The following is a 15,207-nucleotide window of genomic DNA, read 5'->3' as shown; positions in this document are numbered from 1 at the left end:
GGAGAGACCTTAGAAGACATGTAATTTTTAAAGAATGAAGTAAGGCAGTCTGGCCTCTTTGGCCATCAGTTCTCTTAGTGGAGGTGATGGACCAGCTGACCTCTAATTAAGGATCCTTTCTATTTGAATATTTTATAGATCAGTGACTCTATGGCTTAGTGGGCGCTGACTGGCTCAAGAGCCATCTATTTCGGAACCGTTGGAGGAGTGTGTATAGCTGTGCGGATCCCTGGGAACCACCCCCGGGTGCACATGAGAGTCTAGAAAGGCAAGGGCTGCAGAGAGTCCAAGTGAGTCCGCAGAGGATCTCACCCCAGTGTGACGCCCTCGCTCTCCGTGCTCACCTGACTTGTACATGGAGCACCTATCCTCCAGTGCTCACCTGAGCCAGCAGCCGGCTGGCCCTCTGTTTATACCCCTACCATGGGAGCACATACACCAGGATCATATTTACGAGGAACTTTAGGAGATGGTGACAGATTGCCGTTGATCTCATTGAAAGCAAAGGGTATGTGGGAGTCTTCTGCAGGCAGATGGGACGACTTCTAGCCACAGAGGACTACTGAGTGTAAGACCTTTATCGAAGGCTAATATTGAATTTCAGTGAGTGTGTGTTGAAGACCGTGGCTGGGAACCAGCTTAATTGGCATGAAATTAGCCAAGAGAAAGGTGACTGAATTGGTGGTACAGGGCAGCAGGGACAGATGCTGGGGACCTGGTGGACAGATCACCTGTCTATGAAGGCTGACTGGACCAGAGGCCCTGGGGACAATAATGTATTTCCTTAGGGAGAGAGCCAGTTGGAAAAGAGGCCATAATTACATGGTCTTGAATTTGGCCCTGGTCATCAGGATCCCAGGTAGAGATCTGTGGCGTCTGCCCCTTCACTTTCCAGGGAGCAAACTTCTGTTAGAGTGGGCAGGGATGGATTTAGGACTTAGCTCAAATCCTTGAAACCTTCTAATGCATCTTTCCTTTTAGGACCCCAAAACCTGTTTGCAGAGATGCCAGGTACTGAGCCTCCTCGGAGCTGAGATCATAGTCACAGAGCACCTGTAGTCTGCTCAAGGCTCCTCAGCCTTTGCTCTGTTGCCACCTGTCCCCTTCTGTCCCAGGGCATAGTCCTCCTGTCTCACGTTGGCTGCTGTGGTTATGCCTTATGATCTTCTTGTACTGGGCGTACTGCCTTTTTCTCTCTAAAGTCATTTTGGAGGTGTTTGCAAGGGAGCGGAGCCTGTGGCTTTGTTCTCCATGCATCCAGAAACCCTTACTGCCTTTACTTCTTGCAGTAGCTCCAAATTCCATTCATCGTAGGAACAGTGAAGGATCTCAGAGTCACCTTTCAGTGTATGTTTTGAGTACCTACTATGTGCAGGCACTGCCACTTGTGCTAGAATAGAAATGTGGACAGAACCAAGCATGGGGCTTCCAAGAGGCTTGGTGCTAGACAGGCTGCGTACCTGAGGCTGCCTGGCTCTGCATGCCTGACGATTGCCCTGGGGCCTTGAGCCAAGTTCTTGAGATAGGAGGCCAAGTCCTTTCTGCTATGGGACAGATGCCATCACATGAGCTTTATAAGTAATGTGGCCATATCAGAACATTTTCATAATTCATAATTCATGAGGGCATTACTCATGGAGATGTCTCTTCCTCTGTAGAATCCTTAAGAACTTTTGTTCCCTTCCTGTCCTCTGTCTCTGGCGTATGAGTGCGTAGACTTGGATGTGCTTGATTGGCGTGCAGTGCCATCGATTCAGAAAAGCTGAAGCCTCTCCCTTTCCTTCTGTCACTGCTGCGTGTGGATAGAATAGGACTTCTTACTTGTGCTCAGTATCATTCCAACCTCCTGGCCCTCCCAGCTGGCTGGAATCAGAAGATGCTGAAGACCCAATTCCTGAAATCAATACAAGGAGAACAGTTTCTTCTTCCTAACCCCCATCACTTTAGGATGCCCGTGAGTGTTAGCTGAGCTTCAGGTAGTTCCTGGGGATTTGTTTGTTTTCTCACAGCACAGGTATTGACTGGTGGGCCAAAGGAGTTTTCTGGAGTCGAGTGCAGGCTCTGTCATTTGTCAGCCATTCTGCGGTGGGGTTACTGTTCTTCAGGGACCCCGGTTTTCCTGTCTGCAGCCCACCATGGGTGACCTAGACACCTTTTGACAACCGAAGCATGGCACACTTGGCATAGTGCTGAGCCTGATACGGATGCTCAATACACAATGACACCGAAAGGCCATCTCTCTGATGCCCTTGGTGCCACCAGGACAGTGTTTGTCAAAGGGCAGGGGAAATAGGGAATGACGAATCCTTTCCCTGACTTTTTACAGTGACCCAAGCAAGGTGGGAGGGTGTAGAATCTGTGTGGGGTGAATTGTCACCCTAGAGAGGAGACGCCAGGTACCAACAGGAGTTCCTTCCTCTTATGTGTGTCCTGATGGTTGATGACCCCAGGACTCCCTTTTGCCTCCTCTAGACTTGGGTTGCCTTGCAGAGCATCTCCGGTAGAGATCACAGGCTTTCTTGCCTCACAATGCTCATGCCTGACTCTCATGTGAAGCCTGGTAAGGCCTGATTAAAGAAGCTGCATCGATTCTCTTTTTGTGATACGATATTTAACTGTAGTTAGAGAAGTAACTTGAGATTGGCTTTATTTTGACTCATGGCGTCAAAGGTTGCATCCACTATGGCAGAGAAGACATGTTGATTGGAGAGGTTCTGTCTGTGGATTGGGCCACAACATGGAGGGTCTTCATATGACCAAAGATTAGAAAGCAGTGGTCTCAGCCAGAGCCAGCAGTGGGTATCACCTTGTCACCTGAAATGACCTCCTTTTTACCAGCCAGGCCCCACTTGAGAAAAACTCCATCTCCTTCCGAGTAATGCCACAGCTGGGGACCAAGGACTGAAAGCAACACCCTGTAGAAGGTGATTAAGACTTGGGGTGTTTAAGGCTTAAGTCTAAACAGGAAGTTTTCCAAGGGCCACCATCAGAGCCACCTCTCAGTCTTCTGTGACCCATTGGCACCTCTCTTCCTGTCCCCACTGCCACTTCGTGAGGCTGAGGAGTTCACAGCTCCAAGTTCATCATCTCCAAGCTCGCTCATCTGAGGTCACCGCGTGACCTGTGACCACGGACACATTGCCTGCGCAGGGCAGCTGGAGATGCCTGCAGCTTCTAGAGCCCAGGGTTTGTGTCTGGAGACAGGAAGAGCACGATGGCACGATGTCCCAGGCTGCAGGCTGGTCTGTGTGGAGACTCTGTCAAGCTCTGGGGACAGGTGCCACAACAGCAGCCTTGCTTTCCTCTCAGCCATGGGCCTTGCTTCGGAGACACCCCACCCAGGAACATTCATAGGCTTTTCCTTGGGGGTAGGAATGAATTAACTCACACAATTATAGACCAATTAAACGTCTTTCAGCCAACTCAGGCCTTGCGAAAAGTCCCAAAATAACTCCTTTGATTTAAATATTATTTACTCAATTAATTCAGCCTTTTTATGGAGTCCTGGTTTTTCCCTCTACCCACTGTTAGAGAAGAAAGGCATTTGTAATTAATGAAATCCCATATGAATGGCATATTCTTTTCACAAGAACAATTCAAGCTTAGTAAAGAGTGCTGTCCTGTGCCTTTGCTTACCAGTGTGGACTGGGGGAGTCACCTAGCCAGGAACTCCCTATCAACATCCTTTTCTTCAGACAGACACCTTATTGGATGCCTAGGTCCCTCTGAAGTCAACTTCTGGGAGAGCTGGCCTGACCGTTGAGCACCTGTTCTCTGGAGTTGGGTGACCTGTTGGATCAAGGTCACTGACTGCTAAGCTAGTAATCCATGGCTTCTTCCTGTCTTTGTATGACCCCCTTCAGCTGTTTCTTGCAGAGAATGGCTAAGTCTCTGGAGCAGGGCTTGGCCCATCGTGGGCTGCTTGGTCATGCGGGTCATGATCTTCAGGTTGAGAACTGCTGCCCTGAAGATTGATATTTTTTTTCTTCTTACGACCTCTGAGGACAATAAGCAGTTCACATTTCACCCGGGAGCACTCCTTGCTTTGTGGGTGAATGCTCCCAGGGCGTCCTGGCTCCCGCACGGTGGCTTTAGAAGTGGCCTCACCATCTTGCCTGCCTCCTGGCTGTTGCCCTAAAAGCTGTGGGCACTCCAGTCTCTGTGTGTTTGTGAGCTGTGTTCATAATGCTGACAGTTACACTTAGTACTAACAGGTATGCATTTTCCTCCGTGTCCAAAGCAATGAAAAGCCAAAATAGTGACATTTGTATGTCTAACATTGAGTAATGGCTTTCTCCTGGGTAACAGTATTTGACTTTGAATGGTGAGGTGGCCCTGTGAGGAGGTCGGACAGATGACTTTAGTCCCACTTAAGAGCTAATGGAGATGGAGGACTAGGATGGCTTATCTCTCAGGTCACCCATGCCCAAAGTGGCAGTGCCAACCAAGATGGCTTCAGTGCAGAGCTGTTGGCATCAGCCAGCTCCTGCTCCTTGCTCTGCCTTCTACACCTGTCGGGCCTTGTGACATCTGGTTGACCTGAACATCCAGAGAAGCTCCCAAGTAGGAAGACCTCCAAGTGGCAGCTGTCTGTTGGGTGTTGAAATGGTGTGTGTGTGTGTGTTCACACACACTCTCCCTGGTGGCTCCACTCAAATATGTGGTAGTAGTTGGCAGTACCCCCACCTGCCCAATGAAAGACTATCCCTAAGGGATAGAGCCCCCCAGCCCTATTCACCATGCCCCTTGGGGCTATCTTTCATTGTAGAAATAAGGGGCCCAGAGCGATTAACAATATTTCAGAAAGCTTAAAGGAGATCATACATCTCCCTGTGACAGGTTTGCCCAGACTAAATGAAATGTCACTTCTCCACATTTTGACTGGAATTCCGTCAGCTCAGTCTGGCTGCGCTGCTTATCTTGGGCTGATCAGGAGCCCTGATTGGACTTTATATGCGTCCTTGACAAATAAAAATGAATGATTACTTAATAAATGGAATCGGTTTGTCAGATACGGCCTTCTGAAGCGTAGCTCTGAGGAGCTCCAAGAAGCCTAACAAAAAGGATTCTTGGTGGCACTGAGGTGGGGAACTGTCTGGCTTTTCAGGACCTGCTTTGACTGAGGCCCATCTCCCAGGAAACAGAAAACAGTGGCCCTGGAACCCCTGCTATCTCAGAATGAGTCTGCAATATGACCTAGGGCAAGGTCCTATTCCTATTGAGAATGGCAGAGTCCCAGGTATGAGGCAGATTTCAGGAGTCTGCATGCCAGTGTTGTAGGGGCAGTGCCTTGGGCATCTTCGTCACCACAGGAACCAGTGATGACTACCACAGGGGCCTCTACAAGAGGTCGCTGGATCCCAGGCCGTGCGACACACTCATTCACTTCTGCAGCCACCTGTGACAGTTATTACTGAATCCAGAAGTATAAGTAGCTGTTGTGAGGTCTCAAGGAAGAGGTGCCCCTGTGCAGAAGGGCGTAGTTAGGCAGCCGGGGGTCATACCTGCTTTGAAGAAACGGGCTACACCTTGAATAGCTTTAACCTCCGTGTTCCCAGTCTCTTGTCTGCAGAGTTGGGAGAAGGCCATAATTGTACTTAGAGCACAGTAAGGATGGCAGCAGTGTTCAAATGCAGGATTATTCTTTAATCAAGTCTTTTATAGCCTAGGCTAACCCTGGACTTTTAATCCTCCCATCTCAGGCTCCTAAGTGCCAAAATTATGTCTATGCCACCACACTTGACCATTCTTGAACTTTTAACTTGGTGCTGATTATGAATGCTTGGGGCGTAGGAGAGACTGATAGGATTAGGATAAACACTGGGGGTGGGGAGCAAGGCATCTTCAGAGACCAAGGAGAACTCACTCACACTGAGTGCAGAGCCTCACTTTACCTGTGTGGTCTGTTACAAGCAAATGCATGCATAATAGAGCCAGTCTATAGCACATCAATTACACCTCAATAAAGCCATTTAATAAAACAGAGCCAGTCCCCGCTGTCTTAGGAGTTTACTATAGTGAACCAGATGGTCATTTGTCAAATAATCACTCTAGTAATTGCTAGTGCTGTAAAAGAAAAAAAAACCCAGTATCCTCTAGGAGTGTGTGTGTGTGTGTGTGTGTGTGTGTGTGTGTGACTGGAGCACTCTTCCTGCCCTGTATAGGACGGAAGGGGATGTGGACTTGGAGATGGAGAGATGGTGGGAGGGCTTGTGGCAGCAGGAAGGGTTTGCACCAAAAAGCCTGAGATAGGAAGGCTATCATTAGTGCTTTCAGGGATCATTGGAACACACACAGGCACTCTCTCTCTCTCTTTCTCTCTCTCTCTCTCTCTCTCTCTCTCTCTCTCTCACACACACACACACACACACACACACAAAGTGCACAATGTAAGGTGAGAACAGGGAGAGAGGTGAGACCTCATGTCATAAGCCTTATGGGTTGAGAAAGACTCTTAATCTTGAAGCCCCCTCACCACGAGCCCCAGCTCCTTCCTCTTCATTGTTGTTCATTTGTTAATGACCATGAGGTTCAACTGAGGCTAGAAGAACTGGCAAGGAGAGTGGGTGTCCTGGGGTGTCTACCTTCTGGCTGAGCATGTCTTTATCCCCTGCATGTCCATGGACAGATCATCTGGGGCCCAGGTCTGCCTCTATTCAGCAGCTGCTCCCAAGCAAGGAAGAAGCTTTTAGCTTTAATAAAAAAAAAAAAGAAAGAAAGAAAGAAAAAAAAGGAGTAGAGATAAGAAGGCTGCCTTGGCAGGGCTTGCAGGGCTGACAGGATGATTTAAATGGCCTCTCCAGTGTCTTTCTTCCGCACAGACATCATAAATCAGATTAGCATTGGGCTCTGGGGGATGGGGAGAGGGGAGCAGGTCCTGGACTCTGGATCTGTCTAGGACCAGCCTGGCAGCAGGACAGCTCCAGAGGAGAGACATTGTGTGTACCACCTGTTCCTAACCCGGCCCTGTTCTTCAAAGGAGTGGGTGGGATTGTTCCCTCCACCCACTCTCTCACCTTTGGGAAAGAGTGAAGAGGGGCTGATAAAAAGAGCAGAGAGGAGACAGATGTGGGCGGGGCAGCGTGGGAGGTGAGGACTGACTGACAGCCATCAGGAAGTGGAGAAGCAGCCAATCTTCTCCCTTGTATGCAGAAGATTATCCTGGGAACTCAGAAGACACTGGTGCCTAGGGCTCTCCCAACATGTCTGAGCTCCAAGTGGTTCTAATGTGTGCTTGGATTGGAGCTGAGCTTCTCTCTTAGATGTGAGGACTCCAGCCTCTCATTGTGCTCAGGCCCAATGGCTCCTGTCATCTCTTGAGAGTGACTAGACTGTGGGTATGAGAGAAGCTCCTGGAGCATGTATGGGCAGGGCAGAACTCCCACCGGGTTGCTTCTCTTTCAGATCTCCTGCCACCTGGGCAAGATGTACAGTGAGATGATCTTTGTCAATGGCTTCGTGCACTGTGACCCGCACCCAGGCAATGTGTTGGTGCGGAAGCGTCCTGACACGGGCAAGGCTGAGATTGTCCTCTTGGACCATGGGCTTTACCAGGTAGGAGAAAAGTCTCCTCCTTCCTGGGGTTGGAGCCCACCGATGTTTTCTAGAAACCCTGCAGTTTGGAGGCTGATAGCTGAGGTATCTGGGGAGGGTCACTTTGCTCCCACTGGTGAGCTTAGTTAAAGTTTTACTGCTGTGCACCGACATCATGACCAAAGCAACTCTTATAAGGACAACATTTAATTGGGGCTGACTTACAGGTTCAGAGGTTCAGTCCATTATCATCAAGGCAGGAACATGGCAATATCGAGGCAGACATGGTGCAGGAGGAGCTGAGTTCTACATCTTCATCTGAAGGCTGCTAGCAGAATATTCACTTCCGGGCTGCTAGGATGAGGGTCTTAAAGCCCATGCCCACAGTGACACACCTACTCCAACAAGGCCACACCTACTAAGAGTGCCACTCCCTGGGTGGAGCATATACAAACCATCACACTTGCAATGGTGGATGAGTCCAGAGGGCTTTCCTGTCTTGGACTCTCAGGCAGTGATAACAGGGGAGGCTCGGAGACCTGTGGGAAGCTTTGCAGGAGGCAGGGTTTTTGCTCCACCCCATCAGTCACTGTTGAGGTAGAAGACTGCATCTGTGTTTGTGGGAAGCCAGGGAAGTAGTCTATATCTAAAAAAGAGATGTCAATATAGATTTTGGAGGGGAGTTAGCAGTCTCTGCCAGTGAGGACCAAGGCTTGTCAGTCCAGACTGAGTAACCCTAATCCAAAACCTCTACACTCCCAGTGCATAAAGCTTCTGAGCACTGTGGCTCTGCAGAAAATTCTGTGCCACATAACTTTGTTTCATGCACAAAATTGCTAAATACATTGTATAAAACTACCTTTGGGCCATGTGTATAAAGCATGTATGAAACGAATGGATTTCATGCTTAGATGTGTGATCCAGCCCCAAGATATTATGGATATGCAAATCTGAGAAAGACACTAAAATCTAAAGCATTTCTGGTCCCAGAATTTTCAGATTTACAATATTCAAGCTCTCTTAACTTTGAACTTGGGCCCTTAGAATGGCTGACTGTTGCGGAGCTGTGAGCTCCTTGTCCCCTGTGTAGTGGTCAGCACTAGTCTGGGGCTCAGGCCTTGGGCCGAGAGAGACCCAGTTGCTGCCTGTGTTGCCCTGGTTACAGGTGCTCACGGAGGAATTCCGCCTGGACTACTGCCATCTGTGGCAGTCTCTGATCTGGACCGACATGGACAGGGTGAAACAGTACAGCCAGCGCCTGGGAGCTGCAGACCTCTACCCACTGTTTGCCTGTATGCTAACAGCCCGCTCCTGGGACTCAGTCAAACGGGGCATTGGGCAAGCTCCAGTCTCGGCTACTGAGGTAGGTGAGCCTCTCCCAGATGCCTGGGGATCTCTTCTAACCCAGTGTCTAAGGTTCATGATTGGTAGGCCATGTGCTCTGTAGGGAGGGCTGTATTGGAGCCATCTAGGGTGAGGAGTAGGGAGGAGAGAGAAACTACGGCACTGGGGTGAGGAAGGCAGGGGAAGGATAGCCTACTTTATCCCCTGGGACCTTACCATCCTGGAGTAGAGATAAGGCTTGTGGACTTAAAAATCCCAGACAAATTCTAGTAGTCTGGGAAGATGCCAGACTTCCTCCATCACCTCAGGGCTATCAGACTCTTACAGCTCCTGCACTCCCTCTGCCCACTAGGCACTGCTCGCTGTGCCTGGGTCCTCTCTGGCTCATGTCAGGGAGAGCCTTCACTGCCCCTCCACATGCAAACAGCCCTGGCCAAGTGAAGCGGCCTCTTTACTTTCCCCTCCTCATTCATGGACTTAGACTGTCTAAACCGGACACAGACTTGAGGGGAGATTCTGTTCCCCATATTCCTGTCCATGTCTTTGTCGGCCAAGGATCATGGGAGTTTATCTGCTTGTTTCTCAGTGCTGGGCAGACCCAGGCCCCACTGAGGCCTCTGCTCACTGTAGGTAGAGATGACGTCCTACTCATGATATTGGAAAGGCTGGGTGCTGCATCCAGGGCACTGTCTTTCTGGTCCTGTGGCCTTGGGTGTTCGTATCCCCCAAGGGCCTCAGGGTCATTCCCTATAAGCTGCTTTGCCACAGGTACTTCTAGCCAATGCTGGCTGCGGAGTCTTAAACAGTCTTAAAGAATCTATCTCTCATCAGTTATTGGCTCTGTTTTCCTTCAGGGGACACATTTCTCCAGCAGTGACGAGCACTTGTTGTTCCAGGCTGTACAGCCTTGAAGTGTCTCTGAGAAGGGGGGAGTCTAGGGGTGGTAGGAGCTCTGCTTTCTGTCTTACCATCAGTGCATGCAAAGTGCCTACTCACAGTTCCCCGAGTTCATTCATTCAATAAATATTTGCTTTAGCTGGTCCCTGAGCATGTTTCAAGGATCCTGTGACCAACAGACAAGACAGGCCTTTTGTGTAGTTTACACTTTGATTGAGAGAGAGAGGACAGACAGTAAACAAGTGAGCCAACTGGCAAGTGAAATAATTGCAGGTTACAGGTATCTCTGGGGAGGGGAGGGTCTGAGGGGAGGACAAATAAGATGGTGTGAGAAAGGGGTTGGGAGCCTGCCTGGTTGACATTTGAGCCGAGGTGTGAAGGACCTGGAAGACACTACTATCAGGAGCCCCTGACGGATGCACTGTTGGCACACTAAGCCCACTAGGGCCCAGGGCAAAAGAATTTGGTGTGGCCTAGAGGGTGACGAGGTGCATTGAACCCCACACAGGGCTTTATGTGCTGTGGAAAGAGGAGGAAGTGAAGCCCTTGGCAAGCTATGAGATGTTCAAACCTGTTAAGGGCTTTCTGTTGACTGAGGTGCAGTGAGCCAGTCATTGAGGAAGGGAATAAGTGTTCAAAGCTACCACTGGCTAAGAATGAAGAAGATACCAGTAGCCTAGGGCTAGCAAGTAGCTCTTGGGTCCTGAAGAGCATGACCCAGAGAGCCAGATAAACAGAATTTTATAAACATAACAGATGGCTTTAACATAGGAGAGGGGAGCTGGCTATTGGGCACACATCCACCATCAGGACCCAGGCAGTGGTAGAGCACAGGGCATAGTACAAGGCTTGGGTGGGACATGAGTGTTCTGTCCACAGACTATAATGGGCTGGGCTTGGGTAGTGCTTCTTCCAGGACAGGCTTGAAGTTGGTGTCCAATAAAGAAGTCTTGGAGAGCCCTTTGACCTTTCTCAGTGTAGTGCTGTTTCTGGGGCTTGCCTGGGAGCCAGGCTGGGACTCCCCTATCTGGGCGGTCAGGCCACAGTCCCCAATGCTTTTCTGTGTGTGTGTGTGTGGGGGGGGGGGTCTGGGGTCTTTACAGGGGGCCAAGCAGCTGTGCTAGAAGCTCCTACCTGGCGTTTACTTGTGTTCTCTTGGTCACAGGCTACCCATATTCCTGGCATCCTGATCTTTATGTGCTATATCAACCATTCTCATGTCCCCTTACTGCTCTTAGGACTCAGAGATCCGCAATAATGCAGCCTGCTACCTGCCTGAGATCAGCCAGCTCCTGAACCATGTGCCTCGCCAGATGCTGCTCATTCTGAAGACCAATGATCTACTCCGCAGCATCGAGACCACCCTGGGCACGCGCTCCAGCGCCAGCTCCTTCCTCAACATGTCTCGGTGCTGCATCAGGGCGCTGGCTGAGTAAGTATGCTCCTACCTGGCAGTTCCAGGAACTCTCCCAGGGGCTCTGCTTTCCCCACTGTGCAATCTTTAGGACTCTATCTTGGCTTCTCAAGCTCTAGATCTCAGTGACAGCAGATGCCTTGAGACAGTGCCTTTGGGTGGTCTAGAATGCCTGTGCTTTGCCAAACGATAGCATCTGGGTTCTTATCTTCCCAGTCCAACTTTCCTGATGACTCTTTCCCTTAACAAAGTTTGAAGTTGATTTCTGAGTATCTCAGCTTATCCAGGTGTGTCCCCTGGACTTGTGGTCAGAAATCCCCTGGAGCTGTGGCTGTGACTTGGGAAGGTGTGTCTGCTAGGCTGTCTCAGGGTCACAGATCTTTCTAGATAACCTTAGCACTCTTGAGACAAAGGTGATCAAGAGAACCATGCTTCTTCAGGAAGAGTGTGGAGGAGCATGCTCTAGGCCTCCAGTTGAGTCCAGTGACACCAGAAAGGCTGCACTGTGGCAGAATGCTCTCACCCCAGTGAGGAGGCCTGGCTTGTGGTCACATCCCAGCCTGCCCATCCTGGGGAAGGAATGGCTCATTCTGGGAAACTAACAGATTTGGCCACATAGATCATTTATTTACTAGCAAATATGAGATTAGATTCCAGCAAAAACCTCTGACAAAGAAGGGCAGAGTGTGATTTAACTTTTCTCTGATGACTGAGAGAGCCGAGTCTTATGTAGTGAAAGGTCTTGGGTTTGAGGCCCAGTGGGGTCTTGGATGTAGATTACTGTTTGGGGTAAGAGATTCTTTTTTTTTCTTTTAAGATTTATTTATTATTATATCTAAGTACACTGTAGCTGTCTTCAGACACACCAGAAGAGGGTATCAGATCTTATTACAGATGGTTGTAAGCCACCATGTGGTTGCTGGGATTTGAACTTGGGACCTTCGGAAGAGCAGTCAGTGCTCTCAACCACTAAGCCATCTCTCTAATCCCAAGAGATTCTTTTGAAAAGTTATTACCGCCATAGACAGATAAGCAGGTCAGCAGGAGCATGGCAGGGGATCTAAGGAGAGTTCAGGTCTGTGTAGCAGACTGGGAGGCCCTTCCTACAGGTTTACGAGGGAGAGGAGGAGGGAGGCTTTGCACCACTCGGTTGACCAGTAATTCACAGCTGGGACCTATCTAGGTTGACCCTGATTATCAGGCCTCAGGGGTTTGGGGGTGGGAGAGCCACATTTCCTGAAAGGGTGTATAACTCTGAGGAAGTTAGGGAAGGGGACACATTGAGGTGAGGAGGATGTGCCCTCTGATATCTTGGAAGCTGGTAACCTAGGTTTATAGACTTCCTTGGGGAAATGAGAATTCTGGATTCTGTGAATCTCCCAAGATCCAGATACCTGGGAAGTCTATTAGGCATCTGCAAATTCACAATAGGGAGCTTGTCATTTCTTTTACAGTAGCTGTGTATGTGTGTGAGAGAGAGACTTCTGTGGCTTGGTTAGCTCCTGGCCCCAAACTTAACAAGAGGCCATTATCATAAACCCCAGTTTGTACCTTGTCTTGTTTTGGGTACAGAGAAAGTGAGCTGGGTTGACAAAGTGCTCAGCCTCTCCAGTCACCTGACCTCAGAGGAGTCCTATCCTTAGGAACATTTTTGCAGTAGAAAGAGAAACCACAGAATGTTCTACTGAGTGAGGGGATCAGAGATTGATGCATTGTTATTTTACCTCTTTGAAAATCTTCTTTGGGATATTTGAATCCCTCTGGCTCCTGACTCGGCAGTGGAATGGTTGAGTAACTAAGTGGTCTCAGGATCAGAGAGCTGGCGAGTTGGCCAGGCCACCTGCCATCTTTGATTTTTCCCCATGGTTCTGTGCTGGGGTTTCTCACTTGTTTCTTTTTTCCCCCCTCCTTCTTTCTCACCCCTCCTCTAGGCACAGGAAGAGGGATGCCGGCTCATTCTTCAGAAGGACTCAGATATCGTTCAGTGAGGCCTTTAGCCTGTGGCAGATCAACCTTCATGAACTTCTGCTTCGAGTGAAGGCCTTGAGGCTAGCTTGCTGGGTCTCAGCTCTCCTGGGCTGGCTGACTCGGGCTCCCCACTGAATGTGACTGTCTTTCCCTGCCCCTTCCTAGTGTCTTTCCACACCTCACTCTTTCCTTCATGCTGGGACTCTCCAGTGACCCATGTCTGCCTGGAGTCGGCCTGTGGTCCCAGAGTGGTCATCCATGGCGCCATCAACCTCTGCCATTGGAGCCCCTGCCTTGTGGTGGCCTTGTCTTGGGGTCCTGGAATGTACTGGAGAGTGAGTGCTTTCCTCTAGGGAGGGGATAAAGCAACCTCTCTCCCGTCTCCTGCATGTATGTGCCATTGACTTGGTCATCCCTGTTTTTATGAGGATTGTGAGAAAGAACCAACCACATGTGTCACAGGGGCATGTTTAACTTGTAGGGAATAAGTAGGGTCTCAGAACTTGCTGAAAACAGACTTTATATTTTTGCCATATCACTCCCAAAGGTGTCCCACCTCAGCGAGGAAGGCTGCATCTGAGAGGGAACGATGCAGCCGTGTGTGTGTGTCATGGTGACACTTTCAGTGTTATATGTATTGTTTATTGTAATAAACCCTTTCAAGGTGGCAGGGACTGTCCCTTCTGAATCAATGGCTCCATTTAGACTTTCAGTTGCTCTTGCTAGCTGCTTCCTTGGGAAACCCCTAGGTTTCTCAGAGAGGCCTAAGAGAGAAGTCTGGTTTGGTTATAGAATTTGTTTGCTAGATTGGGAGCAAATCTTAAGCACCATGTACCCTGAGACCTTACCCCCAGAAGCCATGCAAGCTGTAAGACTCCTGCTGCCACAGGGTTACATCCTACTTCTTAGAGATGTTTCCTGCCTTCTACATCACAGACCTTGGTTGGAACCCAAAGCTTGGAACTAGAGGCAGAGGCAGGCCCCTACTCGTTTCCCATGACTGGGGCATCTGCCTCATTCAACTGGTCAGGTCAGGACTTGCCCTCTGCTTCTTAGTCAGTGACCTGAGTCTCAGGTCTAGGATTGTACTAGGTCCTTCTACATCTTTGGAGACACCAACCTTCCTAATGAGACCATAGTCACCATGGCTGTGCCCATCTGACACATCCATGTCGCCTGATCAGATTCTGTGTCTAGTCTGTTTCCCTACCAGCATTTACATCTCCAAGCCCATTGTTTGCTCCTGTGTGTGTATGCATGGTCTGGGGGCCCCTGAGATCCCACGCACGGAAGACCCTACCTCCATGATCATCCATGCTTGCAGATGGATAACTGTTGGATCAGAAAATCTGAACCTCATTTTTGTTCCCTCTGCTAATGATACAGCAGATTTTCTAGTGAGCAGAGACTATTTGCATTCTTTTATTTTCTGAAAGAATTAATTGTTCTTGGTGACCAGTTGGATGTACCCAGGGACCCGGGAGAGTAATTTGAAAGCTCCGTTATTAATCATGAGGATACATACTGCATATTCTATTTTATGATGCTTTTTACAGCCACTGACGTAAATGTAAATGTCCTTTCTGTTTAAGATAACGGTCTCTTTTCACTTTGGATGTAATGGTTGGCTTGCTTACTCTGGGATTTAAAACATCAGTATGTTGCCTGTAGGCCTGATACCTAGAACAGTTTCTAGGCATAGGAAAGGTAAAAACAGAGTTGGAAGTACAGGGAAGTTTGAAAATCTAGGAGTAGGACGATACTTAGGCTACTTACGCGTGTCGCTTCCCACAGTGCCGTAGACGGACTATACATACGCCTTGTGTGCTTGAGCAGAGTGCCTGTGTGTACCCAGGACACAGATACCCTGGCCTCCAGATGCTCTGTAAGCATACACCTAAGGGGAGTCTTGGCAGCCTTTGTGGGTTCCAGGGAATTTGAACTCGTTTTGAAAAGCTGCATAAGCATCCCCTGGCTCACTGGAGATGCTTCAAGGATGGCCAGGTTGATAGCCACGGTGTATCTTTATTACAGCAGGATCAGAGCTGGTC

The 15,207-nt window shown here is 49.3% G+C and overlaps 1 protein-coding gene across 3 annotated transcripts in view; it reads left to right on the top strand.

The window, feature by feature from the left end:
- The window catches only part of Adck1 (aarF domain containing kinase 1), a 96,968-nt gene extending 83,124 nt beyond the window's left edge, over positions 1-13,844 (top strand). For all 3 annotated transcript variants that reach the window (XM_052185317.1, XM_052185318.1, XM_052185319.1), the window contains exons 8-11: positions 7,405-7,554; positions 8,699-8,896; positions 11,013-11,206; positions 13,120-13,844. In XM_052185317.1, the coding sequence (XP_052041277.1) occupies positions 7,405-7,554; positions 8,699-8,896; positions 11,013-11,206; positions 13,120-13,291 (714 nt within the window). In that variant the 3' untranslated portion in view covers positions 13,292-13,844. The remainder of the gene's footprint in view (positions 1-7,404; positions 7,555-8,698; positions 8,897-11,012; positions 11,207-13,119) is intronic.
- The last annotated feature ends 1,363 nt before the right edge of the window (positions 13,845-15,207 follow it).

This window comes from Apodemus sylvaticus, chromosome 6, assembly GCF_947179515.1.
Source record: "Apodemus sylvaticus chromosome 6, mApoSyl1.1, whole genome shotgun sequence".
In the NCBI taxonomy this organism is placed as follows: Eukaryota; Metazoa; Chordata; class Mammalia; order Rodentia; family Muridae; genus Apodemus; species Apodemus sylvaticus.
This window is presented reverse-complemented; position numbering and strand designations above follow the sequence as displayed.